Below are 22,849 nucleotides of genomic sequence, written 5' to 3' on the forward strand. Positions count from 1 at the left end.
GAATTTGATTGCTGATTCAGTGCTGCGAGCGTGGAATGCGTGAAATTGAATGCTCGGAATAGGAACTTGAATGACAGTGCTACTATGTAGGATTACATAACTGGCTGTGGTGTTCCGGGTATCCCTGTTGAGTACTATTTCCATTGCAATAGAATTAACCATTACTCTTAAGATGAATACTAGTAAAGCATATGGGTTGAGCACCTTTGGAAAACTGGATTTGACCCCGTAGAACCTGAAAATACATCACTCTTCTTTACAACAGTACTTCCATTGCAAAAGAAACTAGCCATGAATCTCCTTCAAAATCATATGGGGGTACTTCTTGGCTACTGTCTGGGGCCCTGCATGCTGCATGTACAGGATAAAATGGCTGATTTTGTTGTTATTGGCATTTCTGTTGTGTACTTCATCTTTCAGCTTTTCAGCTGAAAAAAAAAAAAAACACCTTATGGGTGGGGCACATTGGGGCTACTGTCTGGGGCCCCATGCAGTATAATACAACTCGCTTTGGTGCTGTGGTTATTACTTTTGCGTACTACGTCCATTGCAAAAGAAATTAGCCGTATATCAGGATAATAACTGGCTTTGGTGTTTTGGGTATCTTGTTCTGTACTTGTTCCATTGCCAAAGAAGTTAGGCACGACTCCTTTTAAAATTATTCAGGGGTACTTCTTGGCTACTGGCTGAGACCCCTCCCCCCCCCCCTCCACACACACACACACACATGAATTAGTGTTTTGTGTATATCTGGTGTGTACTATACTGGGCCTACTTCCATCTCAAAAGAAATTAGCCATGGCTGTTTTCAGCTAGATAAGATCGTGTTATGTGCGGGGGGGGGGGGGGGGCAAATCTGGACCACGATACTAAGTCCCCATTACAGGATAAAATAAGTGAGTTTATTGTTTTGAGTATCTCCGCTGTTGTGTACTAATTCCATCGCAAAAGAAATTAGTAATGACCATTTTCAGCTGATTAAAGGGATAGTACAGTTTTGGTGGAGGTGAGAATTGGGCTTTTAATTTTTTGCGAGATACCAAGAAAACACTTATGAAGTAGTACAGAGCATACCATTTTAAGAGGAATTCAAAGTTTACTTGATTGAAATCGGGTTTGGAATGACGGAAACATCCAAAAACAAGGTAAAACAAAGCGATCGTGTGAAAGTGTGGGTCCCACACTTTATTAGAATCGCTCTTTTTGGATGTCTCAGCTATTTCAAAACCAATTTTCATCAAATAAACGTTGAATTCCTCATAAAATTACATGCTCTTTCATATTTCAAATAGGTTTTCCATTATCTCACCAAAAAATGTTAGAAATCTGAAGTTAGGTCTCAACCGAAACTGTACAATCCCTTTAACAGTATATAATGGGTGGGGCACTTTGGGGGTACTGTTTGGGGCCCCGTACAGGATAGAATAACTGGCTTTGGTGTTATGGATATCTCTGATGGGTACTGCTTCCCGTGCAAAATAAAATTAGCCGTGACCCTTTTCAGTTGAACAAAATCAATGTGTGTATGGGTGGGGGGGGGGGGCACTTTGGGGCTACTGTCTGAAGCCCCGTACAGGATAAAATAATTGGCATTGGTGTTTTGGATAACTCTTATGGGTACTACTTCCATTGCAAAAGAAATTAGCCATGACCCTTTTCAGCTTAATAACACCATATGGGTGGGGCCCTTTGGGTCTACTGTCTGGGGCCCCGTACAGGATGAAATAGCTGGCAATTTCTGTTTTCATGATAGGTACACCTAAAGGAACAATATCCACCAACTTTTGTCCGTGACCCCTTCGGCTGAGTAAATGCATATTTCGGGGCCCTTTTTTGTGGCCCCTAGGCTTACGGTACAAAATGTGACTTGCCAGCAATTAATTTTATTGACCCATGGCCACATCCTAATATGATGAGACCATCAAAAAGTGTGACCCTTTTCAGCTGAATAAATCTTCTGGGCCCCCGGTCTAAATGTCGTAAAACATGCATGGCGCTCGAGAGCATCTCCACTAATGTACTCACACCTGTATTTTATTCGTATATTATTTGTTAAGAGCATGAAAAATCTTCGGAAGCTCTTGAGCAGATCATAACTTCATTTCTGGCATTCCTCATTTGTGCAGTCAGAGACGCTAACTTGAAAAAAAAAAATCATATATCAACCCTAAAAGCTAATCTTTTTTAACACCTAGATTAAAGGGATCATACAGTTTTGGTTGAGACCTAATTTCAGGTTTCCAACATTTTTTGGTGAAATAATGAGACACCTCTTATGAAATATGAAAGAGCATGTAATTCTATGAGGAATTCAATGTTTATTTGATGAAAATTGGTTTTGAAATGGCTGAGATATCCAAAAAAGAGCGATTCTAATAAAGTGTGGGACCCACACTTTATTACGATCGCTTTGTTTTACTTTGTTTTTGAATGTCTCAGCCATTCCAAACCCGATTTTCATTAAATCAACTTTGAATTCCTCTTAAAATGGTATGCTCTGTACTATATCATAAGTGTTTTCTTGGTATCTCGAAAAAAAGTTACAGCTAAATTTTCATCTCCACCAATACTGTACTATCCCTTTAAATCATGCAACTGAAACCATATTCCGTAATTTTAATCAAGCGTGATTACTGAAATGGACTATAGCTACGAAAGGAAACCTGGTGTCGGTAGTTTAGGGCATTTTACACTTGTAAATTTTTGCTTAGTCCCGTACCAACGGTGGGGCTAGGGGGGGGGGGGGGGGCTTAGCCCCACCGTTGGTACGGGACTATCCTTAGCCCACTTTCTGTTTACACTCGTTTTTGCCAAAGTGGGCTAGCCCCACCGATAGTACGGTACTATCTGGCCCTGCAAAATAGCAGGGATTAGCGCCGCAATTGCGGTGCCAAGCAAGTGAGTGTAAACAGAACGAAAAAATAATCCTGGGCTAAGCGACGGAGACGAAGTCCGACCCTCACTGACCAATCAGAAACGAGGTAATCAAGTGCTGCCGGTGCGTGTGTGTACGTATACAGTACACAGCGTAATTATGAATATTCATGTGGTTTGGAAAGTCCGGGGCTAAGAAATACGAGTGTAAAAAGGTCAGTTTTCTACTTAGCCCCGGACAAGAGATAGTACGGGACTAATTGGCGAGTGTAAAAAGCTGAAAAAATTGGTACGGGACTAACGATAGTCCTGGGTCAGAGAAAGTCCGGGGTTAAGAAACACAAGTGTAAAAAGCCCTTTTCTGTTTACACTCGTTTTTGCCAAAGTGAGGTAGCCCCACCGATAATCCCGTACTATCTGGCCTTGCAAAATAGCAGGGTTAGCACCGCAATTGCGGTGCCAAGCACGTGAGTGTAAACAGAACGAAAAAATAATCCTGGGCTAAGCGACGGAGACGAAGTCCGACCCTCACTGACCAATCAGAAACGAGGTAATCAAGTGCTGCCGGTGCGTGCGTGTACGTGTACAGTACACAGCGTAATTATGAATATTCATGTGGTTTGGAAAGTCCGGGGCTAAGAAATACGAGTGTAAAAAGGTCCGTTTTCTCCTTAGCCCAGGACAATAGTACGGGACTAATTGGCGAGTGTAAAAAGCTGAAAAAATTGGTACGGGACTAACGATAGTCCTGGGTCAAAGAAAGTCCGGGGTTAAGAAACACAAGTGTAAAAAGCCCTTTTCTGTTTACACTCGTTTTTGTCAAAGTGAGCTAGCCCCACCGATAATCCCGTACTATCTGGCCTTGCAAAATAGCAGGGTTAGCACCGCAATTGCGGTGCCAAGCAAGTGAGTGTAAACAGAACGAACGGAGACGAAGTCCGACCCCCACTGACCAATCAGGAACGAGGTAATCAAGTGCTGCCGGTGCGTGCTTGTACGTGTACAGTGCACAGCGTAATCATGAATATTCATGTGGTTTGGAAAGTACCGGACTAAGAAATACGAGTGTAAAAAGGTCAATTTTCTCCTTAGCCCCGGACAAGAGCTTAGTATGGGACTAATTGGCGAGTGTAAAAAGCTGAAAAAATTGGTACGGGACTAACGATAGTCCTGGGTCAGAGAAAGTCCGGGTTAAGAAACACAAGTGTAAAAGGAGCTATTTAGGACTAATGCCCGGTTGGGATTGAATAAATTATGACCTCGGCAATGCAAGCTCGTATGTGAGACAAACGGAAACGAAACAAAAGCTTTCATGGTACTGCTGCTTTTGGCGATTTATCGATCGGTTTGGGCGGGTTTGTGGGTTTAAGCAGAATATGCGAAGTCGGACGTGCGAACGGTGCACATAAAGAGTTAATAGGACAGGGGAAAATTATGGACGCTAAGGGAGATTTACAGGTGATTCTGAATACTGTAAAAGTTGATAGATCTTGGTTCGCCATCTTCCAGAGAACTTTACTGGGGAGTCCAAGGCCCAGGAGCCATTCAAAGGATGAGCATAGATGCCCTCAACGCTGAACCGGAGAACGTTGTTGAAACTCGAATCCAGTACGTTCGTGGCCTCGCTTTTAACGAAGAAGGTGTGTACAAACATTGTATGACTATCAGACAACCGTTCAAGGGCCTATTAAAAGGGATATTATGTTTGCTTTTTTGTTTTTTTGCCACTGAATAAAAATGCAATGCATTTGAATGAATATGACTTACTGGTATTATATAGGTTTTCCCGGTCAATTTAATACTTTTGTCATTAAACTTCCTACTTGGAGTATTCGATTTCACGCATTCCACGCTTGCATTACTGAATCAGGAATCAAATTCAAAATCCTGTAATTCCAATTTACTATTGAAGCATTCAAATTCACTTTCGGAGCATTCTAATTCACTACCGGAGCATTCAAATTTAAGAGAGGAGCACACATTTCCGCAATGAACATTCAAATCCATGTCCAGCTGGCGACGGAATCTCGTCTGTCATTCAAATTCGTGAATAGGCTACCATGTTCCAAAAACTGCTGTCAATTTAGAAGAAGTCCTGAATTTAGTTAGCCTGGGCCGTGTGATGTGTGTCTTTTTTTATTTACCTCCGAATATATTGGGATTTATGCTGAAGATTATTCAATTTGCAGTAGAGGTCCACTTGTTCATTGAGAAATATGAACTCCGGCTTCACGGAATGGAATATACAGGCTCATGTCCCTCGGATAGGACATGAAATAGAGGTTCCATGTTTTAGAGAGTCACAGCTCATGCACGTAAAAGATCCCACCTCATTTATTCATCGCAAAGAGCAGGCTGTTTAACCCGGTAAAGTCAGTGGCGTATCTAGGGAAAACGGCGCCCGGGGGCAAGCGCGAAAATTGCGCCCCTAATTTCTGAAAAAGTGTTCAACCCCAACCCATCCCGGTAGGGACTTTAAAAAAGTCTACATGATATGCCTTTTCAAGGACTTAAAAGGGGGTCTTTTGAGGGTGATTTAAATGTAATAAATTTAGATAAATTTTGGCGAGCGAGCGCAGCGAGCGAGCCGAAAATTTTTGTATTTAAGCTTACAAAACATGGAATTCTTGTCTTTTTTTGCTTATTAAATCTTACAACTCTAATCAAGAAAATTAATGGTGACGGCTTTATAGATAACGATCTATACCAACAAACTGAGGACTTGAAAAAATACTCCAAATTAGTACGCACGAGTGAGCCGAAATTTTGTATACATGTATTTCCGCGCCATCTTTACGTTTTGTTCTTATCTCTTTTTTTTTTTGAGAAATTTTAGCGAGCGAGCCGAAAATTTCTGTATTTCAGCTTACAAAACATGGAATTGTTGTCATTTTTTGCTTATTAAATTTTACAATTCTAATAAAGATATAGTGACGGCCTTATAGATGAGGATGATTTAAATGTAATGAATCTAGATAGATCTTTGGCGAGCGAGCGCAGCTGGCGAGCCGAAAATTTTTGTATATTTCCGCGTCATCATCACGTTTTGTTTTATCTTTTTTTGTGTTATAAATTTTGGCGAGCGAGCGCAGCGAGCGAGCCGAAAATTTTTGTATTTCAGCTTACAAAACATGGAATTCTTGTCATTTTTTGCTTATTAAATCTTACAATTCTAATCAAGAAAATTAATGGTGACGGCCTTATAAATAACGATCTATACCAACAAACTGAGGACTTGAAAAAAAATACTCTAAATTAGTACGAGCGAGTGAGCCGAAATTTGTATATTTCCGCGTCATCATTATACGTTTTGTTCTTATCTTGTTTGATTTGGTTTTTTTGCGCCCCCCACCCCCGTATGTTCAACACCTTTGGCGCCCTCGTTTGATCCAATGGGCGATCGCTTCAGAACGAAAGAAATAAAATTGCAGCCGCTGCTCCGTGTAACATTTTGCCTTCTAACGATGGCATGTGTGAACACAATATACATTGTCATTTTGTCCGCGTCATCATCACGTTTTGTTCTTATTTTCTTTTTTCATTTTGGCGAGCGAGCGCAACGAGCGATCCGAAATTTTAGCTTACAAAACATGGAATTCCTGTGTGAACACAATAAACATTGTCATTTTTTTGTTTTCATCTTGTTTGATTTGGTTCCCCCCCCCCCCCCCCACCACCATTCTCCCTCCTTCCCGGTCCGGGCGAGTTGTTGTTTTTTTCTTCTTCTTCTTCTTCTTCTTCTTCTTCTTCATTTTTCCCTTCTTTTTTTCTTTTTCTTCTTCGTTTTTTTTTCTTTTTTTTTCTTTTCTTCGTTTTCGGCGCCCCCAAAGAGTGGCGCCCGGGGCACGTGCCCCCCTTGCCCCCCCCCCCCCCTAGATACGCCACTGGGTAAAGTGACCCCACCCTGCATCCAACTGGACCCCATGAAAGACAAGCGATTGCAGCTGAATATGGGCTATTCAGCCATCTTCTTAGAGGGAAAATGAAACAAACTAACAAACACTAGGCACTGTATAATAGGCCTAAAGACGAGCATAATACGAAAGTTTGGTCGACACCTTCGGGGGAAAACAGTTTGACTACTTTGAAACTGATAACATGAACATTGTATACGTCTTGGTGTGTATTGATATCTTATTGGTTTACTTTTGCTGGACTATGATCATTTTCTGTCAGTTTGTCATTAAACTGATGCATTGTCATTACGTGATTAGTGTTGGGCGTTGTCAGCATGCACAGCATGCAGTATCATAAAGAAATTATGATTAGATTGTCGTTGTGTTGTTTGCATGCACTGCTGATTGGGCCTTACCATTTAAAATTTATTGAGATGTACAACAAAGAATACGTGAACAGAGAACGATGTGGAACCTTTAAACAATCGTAATTACACTGTATAAATCTGTTTATGTCCCCTTTCCCGCCTAACTAGACGTGTGCTTTAATATCTCGAAGATTTCTCCTCAAATAACCTGCTATTATTTCCTAAATGTTGCAATGGGTACATATTCTCTCCGAAGGTTCGTTTATCTGGAAACGAAATCAGGTTCGTCATTAACGGAAGGCTCGATAATCTGAAAATTAGAATAGAGTTAAGTAATTCGGATGGTTCGACCGTACGCACCGTCTTTTTATTTTGGATTAATGAACACAAGTTAATTTCATTTTTGGATTAACGAACCATATCTCATTTTCGGATTAACGAACTTCAAATTTACTAAATTTGTTTGTTCCGAGCCTTCAGAATAACTAACATTGCCCACGCCTGCCGACCAAGAATTATCAAAGCGGGGAAACATATTTCCATAGCTAAAGGGAACGGGCTATGAACCCTGGATCTCCTGCGTACAAACCAGATCTGTATCCACTGCATATGTTTCTATGGTGATCAGTAAAAAAAAAAAAATTCTAGACAGTTTCTTTAATTGATTTCAGCAGAAGGATAAAAAAAGAGAACTTGTTTATTGTGGAGGATGCTTTCAATATTGCCTCAACTAATGCTCTTCCCATTTCACGTCCGTTCAATGCAGGTACCAAATTGTATTGGCATGATGACGGTCCCAATAGGATCGAATCTCTGGATTTATTGAGTGGCGAAAGAACCATTTTGCTGACTAGAAGTGGTTTCTATGGACTCACCTGGCACAATGGATATGTATACTTGACGGAAATATTCCTTGACGTCATTGCAGTCATGAACGACACCTCAGGAGAGGGGTTTCGATACGTTGGTCCTCGGATCTTCCCCGATGCCCGAGATATTTGTGTGGTGTCGTATCTGAAAGGTTAGATATTGTAAACAGTTTTACCAACTTGTACGCGAAATAGTTTAAAAGGGATCATTTGATTTGATTTGATTTATTTCAGCTGAATTCCATTACATCAGATATGATTTTGTACAAGTCATTTATAACAAACAGTATATCAACACATATTTTTAGTACAAAATAAGACAAATACGAACAGCTTAGGCTGGGAACTTAAACAGAACGGTCTCCAAAATAAGCCGGGGCTTGACGGCATGGAGACCCTATACTTTGATACTCTGGAAATCTTACATTGACAGCCATATATTCCCTGACTATAGATTCACTCCTGCTTTTGCAGTCGCTGATTCCACAGCTACAGAAAGCTCGAGCTGACACCAAAGGCCATTATACAAAAGATTCTGTTTTCTGTATGTACCTGTGAGAGACTGTCTTCGTGTTGTTAAAATGGTTTTAGTAACTCTAAAAATTAACAAAACATCAACGACACCAACAAATTGCTATAAAGTACTTAGACCTACTGGTATAACAGAAGGGGTCTAACTTACTAGAATCTTTTATACATTACGCAGTCAAATAATGCCTACTTCTTTATCAGAAAAACTGCTTGGACCACTGAACCCTACATGTATAACAAACGACTAAAAATGAATGCAAGGCGTTGGTATAACTTATTGAGCATTGAAAATATCTATATCGTATGTTGACTGACAACATTCTGTTTCTACAGACCCATCGCAATGGACTTGCGATTTCGACAACTTTGGCTCCAATCTTTGTGGGTGGAGTCAGGCTTTTCAGGACGATTTTGATTGGCTGAGACTGCCACGTAACGTCAGCAGACATTCAGAGAATGGTCCGTCTATTGGTAAGTGGAAATGCCAAGTTTATTTCAGCCAATACTTTCATTCCTAGAAAACCCAAAATATCTCCGAAAATGTAGCTGGATTACATGAACATTTTTTAATCAGGGCACACTGTACCTGAGGTACATGTACAATGTAACCTGTGATGTATAACTGCCGAGATTTGAAACTATTGCGTTTTCTTTTTAAGACCAAAGGGAGTGACATTCTAGATTCCCAAAAATTCCACGTTTTGAGCATATTCTCCTTGTAAGCTATTGAAACAGAAATTACCTTTTTTTTTACTACAATTGCTCACATAGGAAAATATAGTCATGAACCATTTGTTCGTAATCACAAGGCGAGGTATAATCAGTAGATTGTTTAAAGAATATAACTATTAAAGAATATAACTAATCATTGACCTACCATCGACATAAATTCTTTTATTGTACATTTTGTGTGTGTGTGTGTGTGCGTGTGTGTGTCAGGAGATTACAGTATGTTCATCAACGGCACGACACAGGAAGACGGTACTCGAGCTAACTTCACAAGTCCATATGCCAACACTGTAAGCACGACTGCCACCTGTTTCCGGTTTGCCTTCATCATGCCGGGGGTCTCCAGTGATACCATTCTCAAACTGCACTTCACGAATCAAAGTTTTTCCTCGGTCATCTGGGTTAAACGGGGAGACCAGGGAGCATTTTGGGAGCTAGCCGATGTAGCAATCTCTGGACTGGGTGAGGGGCATTTCATCTTCGAAGGCGTGGTCGGTACTCCAGAGCGTAGCGTCATAGGAGTGGATGACGTCCACTTCGGACCCTGCGATGACCAATACGACGGTAATCGTTGATCAGCATTGTGTGTATTTGGTATTTATAAACGCACTATTACAAATCTATAAGCACCACATAACACAACAACTTCTACGTGCAATTTCAATCAGTATATCACCAGGTGATTCTGTTGTGGTTGTGAAATATCGTCACTGTTACTTGCTATCATTCGTCTCCTGCACTTTCTCTGTTTCTCTTCTCACTGCCAGCTCCGAAGGTCTCATGTGATAACGGCAGAATGGAAATACTCCTCAAAAGGGAAAGCTACCGAGTCTCGGCTCCTAGCCAGATCCGCTTTTCCCGTTCTCGTTGCTATAGTTACGCTGTTAACTCTGACTACGTCGCCCTTTCAACATCTTTCGAAGAGTGTGGAACGCGCATAGCGGTAAATACGACAACGTCCGGCGGAAACATGTACCGATAATCAGATAGGATTTATTAAGCTGTTATCGGCTTGATTAGACCTCTCTTTTGTTGACACATAAGGAAATAGATTCTAGTTTCTATTACTTATTCTGCGATAATATCAACGTTTCTGTCTATGTGAATATTTCCTCTTTAACTGTCAGTCCAAAACATCGAGACGTATGATTTTGAATCAGTCCTGTCATGGTGATTCTGCAATATTCAGTAATTCAGTCGCGAAATGTAAAATGCAAACCCCAAAATACGTACATTGCAGTTGTGGAAATTGAACCAAACGATTTTATCCTTCAATTTGATATTGTAAATGTCCTCTGAAAATGTGAATCTATCTCTATCTATTTCTTTTGTACTTATCTACTACAGTAAACAAAACGACACTCTCATGAGGCTCGTATGTTGCTATACATTGCAGATAAGAAAAAGTGTCGACTCACAGAACGTGTTAACGATTTCTGGGAGGATATATCGTATATTGGACGGGGATATTGACCCCTGGTCACTCAATGTGACCTTGATCTGACCTGCAGCAAAAATGAAAGAGGGCGACAAGTAAAATGTTATAGACTATTGCTTCAGACATGCAACGTATATCCATGTCACATGCAAATAATACTTTTTTCTTTCTCCCTTCATCTCTCCCTCTCTCTCCCCTCTCTCTCCATCTTTCTCTGCGTTTCCATCTTCAAGAAGTCACAAAAGCAATCATGTAAATCAAGAAAAAAAGTAACATAACTCTAACACAAAAAATTTGCCTTTTCAGAGTGACGAGGAGAACTTTTTCTTCACGAATGAGATTGAGGATGTGAGCGGGGTTATGCAAAGCTTCGTCGTCAATTGCACGGTGAGGCGCAGACAGCTCATCCACACCTCATACATCGCCCAGTCTTCTGTGTCCGTTTTCACAGAGGCGTTTGGCCATGGCAATTTCACCATTGCTATTCGACAATTCACTAGTCAAACTTTTGACGTTGCTCTTCCGGAACCGGCTCCCCCGCAACAGGTACCCTGCATCAGCTTGTACTACTAATTTAAGTTAATCTGATCAAGAGAGCATTAATATGTGAAGGGAGATTCTTATGTATGTTGCAATACCTGTTGTGAATTGGAGATTATACTTTCAATCGTAGAGAAGAATGATTGATGACTATAAATAGTTAAATCGTTTTCACCAGGAGAGTTATATGTACAGTGCACTCCCGTTACAACGAACATATAGCGAAGTGTTTTCCGAGCGCCACTGACAAAGAAAAACAAAAGAAATGCACTCCGTTATAACGAAATGCGAATCGCCTCCGAACATACGTAGCAGAACAAGCATTTATAGCGTCTCCGCATGGGCGAACGCGTCACATCACTGTGTGTTCGCTCCGTGTGTCACGCACAGTTTCCGAGGGGAACTTGCGTTATTGTAATACAATAATCTGAAATTAATTATTCGTTTAATTGTTCCGAAAGCTCTTTATTACAAAACACACAGATGCTGATACACCTTAAATGTCCGTTAGTATGGAAATGAAATTTGTATTTTCCGATCAGCGAGCCTTCGGAAAAACGAACCATATATTTCTATCTAATTCATGACCTTTCGGAATAACGAATCTTCGGAAGAGCGAAGCTTCAGACGAGCAAACCTTCGGAGTCCCAGGAATGGTGAAACTTCGGAATTAGGAGCCTTCGGAATAACGAATTTTAGTAAGAAACGGACCTTTGGAATAGCGAACTATAACCGCATCCTAAACCATCAGTTTCTATACATGCGTGACAATACAAACAACTTTATGCTCTCTTTTAAATGTAACATCTAAACGAAATTAAAAAGGTACCATCGTATTTCACATAGCTTTCCAGTGTATGATGAGTATTCAACAAACAGAATATGATATACAGTAATTTATGTGTGTGGCTTCCTTGTTTTCGTTTTATATTGTATTTGTTCGGTTATAACGAAATTTCGTTATAACGAAAGAATCCCGAGCATTTCGTTATAACGGGAGTGCACTGTAGCTGTTATGTCAGTAGCGTGCTGCTCTAGAAAACTCGTGATAATATTTAAGAAAGAAATTTACGAGACGTAGCTTCTACTTCTCAAAGGAAACCAAAGCTCAAATTTGTATATTGATTGACAATCGATTAAAAATTCAGGCATTTTAAAGTTTCGCTACTATAAGGAGAATAGTACACTTCATGACGTCATTATGGACGGAAATATAAAGAAATGTAATGAAAATTAAAAAATATTTCACTAATCTAGAATTATGAAAGTACGCTTGACTTTACCGTATCTCTTTTAGAAAGCAGGTGGAATATGAACATATGAACATTATTATGTCAATAATAAGTTGAAGAAATGTGTTCTTTTTATACCGATCTGTTTTTTTTTTATTCTTCCAAGATTTTCTTGATATTGTTGTCCATTATGACGTCATAAAATCTGGTTGTCTTCTTGTCAAATTCATATCCAAAATTCAAATTAAAATTGTAAAGTCTCGGTGCCGGCGTTGGTGGACAACGCCGGCACCGAGACTTTACAAATTCATACCTCTTAAATGGATTGTCCGATTTTTCTCAAACTTTCACTAATACGTTTTACTATTGCTGTTTTTTCTCACTCCACGTTGGTTTCCTGGAGTGAGTCGGTAGCGTTTCATTTTGATACCCTTATGTTATAGGATTACCTCAACTACTTATCAAATCAATGGTTCACTGAATCCAAACTATCAAGGTGTTAGAAGGTGATACCATCTTCCTGGGCACAACAATCGCATCCATAAAGAACCTTTACGCCTTCAACAATCGTTGCTGGGCGACGCCTTCTCCGGACCCAGCAGATCGGAGTTACCGGGATCTGATAGAAAACGGGTCAGTCGGGAGATACAAATAATTTCAATATACATTTATCAGTTATCAGTATAATACAAACGAACTTTATTTCTAAATACATCTTAGTTATATGTAGACAGACTATTCAAAATATATTTTTCAAATCGTTACTTTTTTTCAAATTATTCATCAATTCATTCTTTAAGACCCCTTTAAAGTAAGTCTTGATAGGTTTGCAAGAAGTGGAAAACTCGAGCAAGGTTTGTTGTTAGTTGGTTAGTTGAATAGCAAATAACTTTTATGAAAAAAAAAAGATGAGTATAGAAATTACCCAGTCTGTACGATACTGAATAAACAATATCAGTCAATATATATATTTTTTTAATTCAAGTCGTTCCAAAACATTTCGAGTAGAGTCTGCAGATATAATGATTTCTTATCATTACTCAGTATGAAATCCATGGCTAAATTAATTGCAGACTGGCTGTATCGACGAACGTGGAAATCTATGACATCAACAACTCTACTGTGAGGGCGTTTTCCGTCAGGACCTTTAAGATCAATCGCGTCACAGATGTGGTGAGAATCTTTCAGCGTTTATTTCCATGATCACGTCGCATTGCGATGATGAACGTGATAGGTATGATTGTAATAATAATAATATGGTGAATGAACTACTTCTCTGTGTAGGCAAAGATAGTCCTGATTTTGGAGACCAAGAGGTAGCAAAGTAGGTCCCCTCTTACTTGTCTTGACAGCAATTTTTGACATTATGGATCTCATTGCCTTCAACATTTGGACGTACTGAATCTTAACTTGTATCCTTTTTTGGGTGGGGGGAGGGGGGAGTCATCTTCCTAGGATAACGTTATCATTGACTATCGTAAGGGAGCTCCTTTTTCAGGATACTAACCAAAAACTAATAACTAGTCTGCCCAACTCCCTTTCGTATAACATGTTTTTGAGAAAAGTGCATTTAAAGCCGTCAGTTGAAAGGAAGTGAAAGATCGGCAGTAGATAATGGACCTCTTATGGTAATTTGAAGAAAAACAAACAAACTACAGATTAACCAGGTTAAAGTTTTTCATTCGCTCACTTATTTTACTCACATTAGGATGATAGGACCCTATTGTAGTTGCCGTGGTATTCTGTCGAGACTACAAAGAACGGCTTATAACAGTTTGGTCATCAGATCGATCCAAGTCTTGCAGAGGGAATTTTGAAAACTTTGTCTAAAATTTAATTTGTTATATTCTGTGTAATTATGTATTAGATATCACTCGTCATTGAACGTAGTCGATTTTTCATTGGGTTATTTGACAGACATACATCCACTGTAACGTCCTGGCATGCCAACAGAACGATCGACTGGAAAGTTGTCATACTTCGGACCGTTCTGGCCCACGTGCCAAAAGGTATTCGAATCGGAACCCTGCTAACGCTTACCTCCTGTCAAGTGGACCATTCTTCATCGAGAGCGACAAAGGTATTGATTGTTAAAGATTCCAGTTGAGATGGTTAGGGAAAGACCCCCTGCTTTTGCTATAGTATAGTTCTCTTGTCAAAAGATGCAGTTTAATATCTTTGAAAGCAGGATTCGCATATTTAATAATTAGCACATCAGGATTTCAGTTAAGTTCAGTTTGTTTTATTTCTCCACTTGTACAAATGGAATAGTTATCAAAACGAAAGAGAGAGAAAGAGAAACGATGGTGTTTAGGAGTTATAATACAACCTAAAACAACAGCTAACTTTACCTAAGAATTTTTATTTGAAGAAAGAATACGGTGATATGAGTAAATGCTGAAGTGTGAAATAAAATCATCTGTAAATGATAAAAGGAGTTGATTATTGTCCTATTTATAGACGAATATTGCTGTTTGTCATGTTTATCGGAGATTCTAAGAGTCTTCAAATCATCAAACAAACATTCAATGTGTGCTAAGTACAATGTAATGAGAACCAGTGAGAAATCTGACGGCAGGCTTTTTTATTTACCTATATTGTTTTTCTAATGACAGTAGAGTTGAAAGTGCTGATACCACTATTTTCCCATTCAGCTAGCACAGAAGGTGATGAGGTAAAGTGATTGCATTACACAAAAACAAAAATTGCAATCTTTCCAGAGGATCCGATAATCTTTGATCCTATTGTTGTACAATATTTGATCAGAGAAAGGGAGAGAGTGACGAAGAATTCTCTTGATTCAACAGGAGACCTACTGTAATCTAAAAGCGCTGGGTAGTGGAGTATTCTAATTGTAATTAAAGTGGGATGAAATCAAAATATATAATGTAGATGGAGTGAATGTAAATTCAAATTTAGTATACATATTCAAGATCGCCTGAACATGAGTTTGAAAGACTATGTAAAATTTTACAATCAATTGAAAGGCTGGGAAACTTTATAGTTCTATATAACAATTTGTGACGTCACATATGGAAAACTTTACAAAAAGTATATAGGGGAAACTCAACATATTTCTACCCGTCCTGTCTTGCACTATGAACAAGCATGTCACTTACCTTCTGAGGGAGTAACAGTGGGAATAATACAGGGGAAACTCGGTATAACGAACACTGCTATAACGAGATATCGGTTATAACGAGGAAATTTTCCCGGTCCCAAATTTCCTTCCACACAAGTCTATGTAAAATGCTACTCTTATAACGAGATCGGCTATAACGAAATAACTGCTATAACGAGATAAATTTTGTGACTTCCAAACAAAGAAAAACATAGTCAATCAAACCTGCTATAGCGAGGTAAAGCAAAATGCCTTCGGTAAAGCTTTCGCCTGTGTTATCATCTTCCGAGATTGTAAAGCTTGATGCGCCAAAAACTGTCTTGTACACACATAATCATTTTCTTCAGTGCACTCCAGGTAGCACTGCATGTTCGTGTAAGTGTGTGTGTGCGCGCACACTGATACATGCAGAAAATGTGGTGGGACGGCCATGTATACATGACATCATCATGACGTTTAGCAGGTGTGAGGCAATCTGATGCTGTGATTGGCCTTCTACATAGGGAATTCCCCATCTTCACACACACGCAGTCATAATGTACATACAGAATGTGTCACATACACACACAGCATTGTGCAGAGCATATTCAAGCTTTCCACACAACACACACCCATACGATAACCACATACCAATCCACAGACGATCTTGATACAATCGCAAGCTGTATTAATTTACAAATTCAAACATCTACAATTAATAAGAAACACATTCTTGATATGGGATTTCCTTGGCGAAAAACATCTTCTTACCCATAAAGGTGAGTAATTCCCTCACACACAATATCAAGTTATCACAATATTACATTTAAAGGAATAGTATAGTGTTGGTTGAGATGGGAATTCAGGTTTCCAATTTTTGGGAGATAATGAGAAATCTATGAATTTTGGAAGAGCATACAATTCTAAGAGCAATTTAAAGTTCATTCGATGAAAATCGGTTTAGAAAGGGTTGAGATATAAGACAAAAGATCTTGATAAAGGGAGGGTCCCACGTCATATCAAAACCAATTTGTGTCATTATGTTTTTGGATACCTCAGCTATTTCAAAACTGGTCTTCATCAAATTAGCATTACATTCCTCTTAGAATGGTATACTCCTTGATATTTCACAAGTGGTCGATAATCATCTCGCAAAGAGTTAAAATCTGAACCCCCCCCCCCCATCTCAACCAAAATTGTGTCATTCCTTTAAAGACTTGATACCTTAGAAATTACTGGAGAGGGAAAATGGCCCTATTCGGATATATCAAATTCTGCGAGAATCAACGTTTTTATATTGTGCTAAGCTTAATCAGTGATATCTGTGTAGGACATAGTGCTCATGCACACAGTCGAAAAATCTATCACTTACCAGTGAGCATCATCTTCGATGCACGTATTCGCTTACCGATGGTATTCGCGGTTTTTGAATGTGCCCCAGTGTTGGCAGGGAATAAATTGAAATCCTCATCCTTTTCAGTCTTTAAAGATTTTGCCAGTAACTATAGTCTATGTTTATTGTGTATTATCAATAGAAATACAATTGTGTGAAAATCTCTTTATATTTCCATTGATATGTTTTTACGTTACGTCAAAATTCCATATATTCCGTGTATGTGCGTAAGGGTTTGAGGGGTGTATTATAATTATGTATATAATATGTATCGTATATCCCAAAAATTACAACGGTACCCTCCGCAACGATAACTTTAAAAATGATACATCAATCAAAATACAATTTCAGGGTATGAAACTAGAACTCATTGCCCACATCGTACAGAAAAACCCATTCGTTTTGCTTCAGTGGTTAAAGAGAAATGAGGAATTTTGTAGAGCTTGTCAGCAATCTTTTCCCTCCAAGTTCTGTCTGTTGTGTTCACACACTAATATGCAGTTCCAAGAGCAATCACGTGCTACACTTTGAAAAATCAGGGGACTCATGGCATGCTTTTTGCAAAATATAGGTAGGATGTTATGTTTTAAGACCCTGAAGTAGCATTTAGACGGTTTATTCATATTGGGTGATATCAATGCGAAAATCCGATTTTATTCTTTTTTGGGGACATACAATAACTGTATATGAAATGTTCAGAGCGACCTCACTGGATAAGGTCGTCTTTAAAGATTGACATATTCTTTTAAATATTATTATGTTGGCATGTATTGATTACTGAAACGAATGCTACTACGCTTTAAATTGCATTGTCATACAATTGTTTTATTTTCTAATATTGCTGAAGGTAAACACCTTCGTTATCAAAAGAAGTATTAAGGTTAACAAGTTAGATGTCCATCATGATTCTACCTTTTGGTCCTTGCTTTGCTCTCCCTATTCATCAGGTACGTCCGTGAGTTCCGTGACTGCATACGTCGCTCTGTCCGCCATGTTGGTCTGCAGCATCGGTGTGATCCTCTATCAACGCCATCAGAACACCAAAAACTAAAGCCTCAAGCGATGTAGTGCTTTCAGATATGAATAATAACTTCCTTTACAAATTTAGGCGTGACGTAGATAAGTAGATTTGATTTGATTTGATTTGATTTATTGGTTCCTGCATCGATCATTATGGTTGTACGCATATATGTACAAATTGTGCACTCATTGTTGATACCATACAATTAGCATTAGTACGTAAGCGTGATTTTGTCTTCACCCTGTAAACAATGCGTAACAAAATGTATCATTGATGTACTGAAAAATATAGAAGAGTTATTCAGCTTTAAAGCGTAGCTAGATTTGATTATACATGAGACATGTAGAAAAAAAAATCAAAGGGAGGGATGACTTGCGTAGAGCTAAAATAGAGGAAAGGGAAAAAGAAAGCAATAGGTTCATTTGCTTTCAACCAAAGATTGCACAAAGTAAGATCACTTGGATTAGTGATCACCTGGGCATAACCAAATATTTTTTCACCCACGTGCAAATGAACTGTTTTGTATGCCAGGTCACAATCGGTAACATGGTTTAATACGTAAGAGATCATTAATATGTGAGGCGATATTTTATAGGAAGAAATTTCATTTAGAGCACAATACACTGATTTTTCGCATTCTACATCGGTTATAAAGAGATATCGCACAATTCTCTTTGGACGTTATTAACAAAGTAAGACTACGTACTACTGTCACTGTCGCTGTGGACATTTTATGCGAACGATATATATATATATATATATATATATATATATATATATATATACCCGTCAAAACACAAATTAAGAACACAACTTGATAATTCTCGCAGTATATATCTGGTATATAGTTTTATGTAATGACTTTATATTCACTTTTTGTCGTAAAAACGTACCACGAGGATGAAGGATAACATATTGTAGATAGATGATACATGTTGATTGTCATGACAGTTATGCTTATGGTGCATGGAAGCAGTTTTTGAGCAAGATTGTTTTCAATTGAAATACCGAGAAATCTGACTTAAAACAGTTCTCATATATCATCCATGGTGAATGAAAATTCTTTCAAATCAATGGCACATATACTACAAGCTGCTTCTTTTAGTTAAAGAAAACTATGTCCTAAAACCTTTTATTTGTCGATAATGCATTCGTTTACGAGATACATATGTATACAGTGCATTTCAATTAAACGAAGATTGCCTAAAAACTATACCAGTGAAATAAGCACCGTAATGCCAGTCGCAATGCAACCTGAGCAAATCCGGTTATGACAGAGGATCGGCATAATTCATATCATGCTCTGTTAGGCCCACATCTCTTGACTTCGACCTCGATCTCGACCTCGATCTATTATGTGACTTTACCATTTTTTATGGTGTACCACGGCTTTCGTACAAGTACCAAATAAATTAGTATGAAATACATAACCACAGAAAGAGAAAGAACATAGTGTGTTGGTGCTTTCATTGTGGACATACTGCGTTTATCAAGCGTGTAGTCAAAATATCTCCGGGGGGGGGGGGGCATTTCATGAAGCATTTTTGTCCGACAACTTGTCAAATTTGCTCTCAGCCAATCAGATGCAAGGATTTCAGTAGCTTTTAACACTTTGTCAGACGAAATATCTGACAAAACGCTTCATGAAATGCCCCCCTGATCTTTGCTGTAATTTTCACAGTATTGGATTTATAGTCTCTCAACGTTACAGTCTTCTCACATAACTCATTCATTGAAAAAAAAACCCACAAAAAACATTCAAATAGAAAACCGAACATCGAACATAATTAGAAAATCGACAATTTAAGTGAATTTCACAGTCTATATCTTATCTTATCAGTTGGGCAAGATCGGTGGGAAAGAAGCCTGCAGTTGCAAGCCTGCAAACGGTTTACAATATCCCTGAGCACATATTTCCAGAATGTTTAACGTTAAAAGATGTCTACCTCTCATTCTATTCATCTCAATCTATTAATCGCTTTATCTATCAGTTTATCTTGAATACCAAAATGGTACGTGTATACGCACCACAAAAAAAAAAAATATATATATATATATATATATATATATATCCGAAAATGATTACGTGAAAACCCTTAGGAGTTCAATGTCCAAATGGACAATGTCATCGAGAACAGGCGACAATATCATCGTCGTATCGAAAGATGTATATGATCGTTGATGTCGGAGACAACAGAGCAGCCAAGAAGAGGAGAGATAAGGTGGAGTACGAGGACTTCGTTAGAGAACTTTACCTTTGTGGAATATGAGGAGGAAGATGGTCCCACGCTGGTTGGAGCGCTCAGAACAATGGTAAAGCAGTATTTTGACGATCTGGGTCCCGTTTCATAAAACTTGTTATCATGACAAGTTTTCTTAGTTGTTATAAGCTACTGAAATCCTTGCATCTGATTGGCTAAGGGCAAACTTGTCACAGAAATGTGACAGTTGTCACTCATAACAAGTTTTATGAAGCGGGACCCTGCTTGTCCCTGACCGAGTGCGAACACTCCAAATAAAACAGCGTTGTTCGGGTAGGGTAGAATCCTCAGAAAAGTATCAGAAGTCTTGTAAGGTTCTCGGAAGGAATTTCACGTGATATTGATCTCCAATAGACATAATGATGACAAAGTTATTCAATTTAGTGGATTATAATGATTACACTAAAGACACTAAATATTACTTATGAAACGAATCAGTTTGTGGATCATGTTTATTTTGTAATCACGGCCGAAATGCTTATTCGCTAAAATTTTCAAAAAAACAAAAAAACCCAACCACCTAACGTATCGACATTGATCATTTTATTTATGTTATCAGTGCGGCTTTATCACCCCCCCCCCCCCGCAAAAAAAAAATAGTACCTATAAAATTGGATATAAATTTGATTACGAGAGAAAACAAGAGACCGAGTGGTATCTGAGTATCGGAAGTTCACCTTTCCCGCATTCTTGAAAACAAATATATGAGGACATAGCAACCTGGGAGGGGGAGGGGGTGGGGGGGGGGGGGCTGGATTTACCAAGAGCAGCGTTGGAACTATTTTCAATAATGCAGTTTCTCCGAATATTTCTCGTCTTACAGATAATTTGTTTGTAGATTTAATGGTGCCCATTTGAACAAATAGGCGCCCTAAACATAGTGAAAATTTGGCCATGCGTTTTCGAGAAGAAGATGAGAATGAGAAAGCATGGCATAATGATGTCCATTTGAACAGATTAGATCCTACCTACCTTGGGATTCTACCTGCCAAGGTTGGTGAAAAACATCCAGGGGTTTCCGGAAGAAGTAACAAGTAAGAAGTTCACGCACGACGGACGACGCACGACGGATGCCTGACGAGTGATAGCAATAGCTTACTTGAGCATTTGTCTCAGTGAGCTAAAATAACATAACAATTGAGAATAGGCAGAAAGTAACAAACTTTTCAGTCTATGTGAATCTATCGCGAAGTTATTCCATAATCTGACAAAAGCATTTGTTTGAAATGAAAACAAACATCAAATGGACTTCAGTCCCACTGTACTGAGTAAACCTTAAGTCTCAGAGACTATTTTTCTCAGAAGTAAAAATATTCCCTTATGTTTTTATCGTTTATTTGCCAACATCACAAACTATGCTTTATTTGAAAGTCGGTGTGTGTTTGTTTGTTTGTTTGTTTGTTTGGGTTTTTAGGGGGGCTTTATGATATAAAGCAATATTTATTCCCTTTCACATGATATGTGAAAGGGAACTACGTGAGCACTTCTACATCCAAGCCCGTTAAGTATTATGCATTATGACCAAATGCATTATTGTTTTATATGTATCTTATTCCTCCACTTAATTCATCTTTGTTCGTACAAAAAACGCATTAAGTAAAGATACATGTGTACATATACATATGTATATATATATATATATATATATATATATATATATATATATATATATATATATATAAATTGTGTGTGTATGTATGTGTGTGTGCATACCCATGAGCAAAACGAAAACGTATCTGCATTTAATGTATGAACATAAAGTACGTCAAAGTGATTGATAGCTCCTCTAAATTATTCCTATTGTTTTTTTGTTTGTTTGTTTGTTTTTTGGGGGGGTTACCTTGAATAAACTTTCTATTTAATACAATTAGAATCGTATGCTCTTTAACAAGTCATTTAAAAAGTTGTTTCTAAGTATCTTGCAAAAAGTTAAAGGCTGAATCTTGACCTCAACCAATGCTATACAATTCCTTTAACGTCGGGTGATGCGCAGCTTCACCACAATCGACAATTCGAAGGTTTACGCACAAAATCGTTGATTTACTACTTATCAACATTGATTAACTGAGTCGTAAAATTTGGTAAATCACTACGAAAGTGAAGCATTCTATACGACTAAAATATTTGAGTATCATAGGTTCTACTACCGAGAAAATACTCGTGATCTATGTTTGACACGCCTGCAGGTACGTCAGAGAGACAATTATCCTGATAGGCACTTTCATTGTTTTTCAACTGTGACAGGGTGATGGGATACGTTTCTTCAGGATTGGGTGAAGTCCAGGTGGTGTAAAAGGTGTGGGACTCTGGCTCGGGGCACCGCGAGTAAGACACAGCTATGGAGTGCATTTCTTCGTATTCTTGTTCGACCTCCTGATAGGGTGAAGTGCAATCAATGCTTGCTGCTGGGTGGCCTTCAGGCAGTGGAGGTGTATCTGTATGGCACGCTGCTTTCGGAGGTTTGTAGGATGCTCCCATAGGCGGGACCTTAGGTGCCGCGTAGAGAGCGTGGTATGTGTGAGTAATCGATTGGTTATCAGCGCTCTGAACCACTGTATCGTCTCTACTGACAGCAGCTTTTCGCTGGTCTCTACTCC

General features: G+C 38.7%; 1 protein-coding gene across 1 annotated transcript; it reads left to right on the forward strand.

Moving 5' to 3' along the window:
* Nucleotides 1–4,387: 4,387 nt before the first annotated feature.
* Nucleotides 4,388–18,036, forward strand: LOC139731093 (ZP domain-containing protein-like). Its single transcript, XM_071641974.1, has 10 exons — nt 4,388–4,514; nt 7,905–8,159; nt 8,872–9,009; nt 9,478–9,831; nt 10,035–10,210; nt 11,012–11,251; nt 12,974–13,110; nt 13,551–13,650; nt 14,395–14,557; nt 17,918–18,036. The coding sequence occupies exons 1-10, from the start codon at nt 4,427–4,429 to the stop codon at nt 18,019–18,021; spliced, it is 1,755 nt and encodes a 584-aa protein (XP_071498075.1). The 5' UTR covers nt 4,388–4,426; the 3' UTR covers nt 18,022–18,036.
* The last annotated feature ends 4,813 nt before the right edge of the window (nt 18,037–22,849 follow it).

Source organism: Diadema antillarum, unplaced genomic scaffold, assembly GCF_040938485.1.
Source record: "Diadema antillarum isolate AM-2024a unplaced genomic scaffold, OU_Dant_1.0 seq00000357_RagTag, whole genome shotgun sequence".
Lineage (NCBI taxonomy): Eukaryota > Metazoa > Echinodermata > Echinoidea > Diadematoida > Diadematidae > Diadema > Diadema antillarum.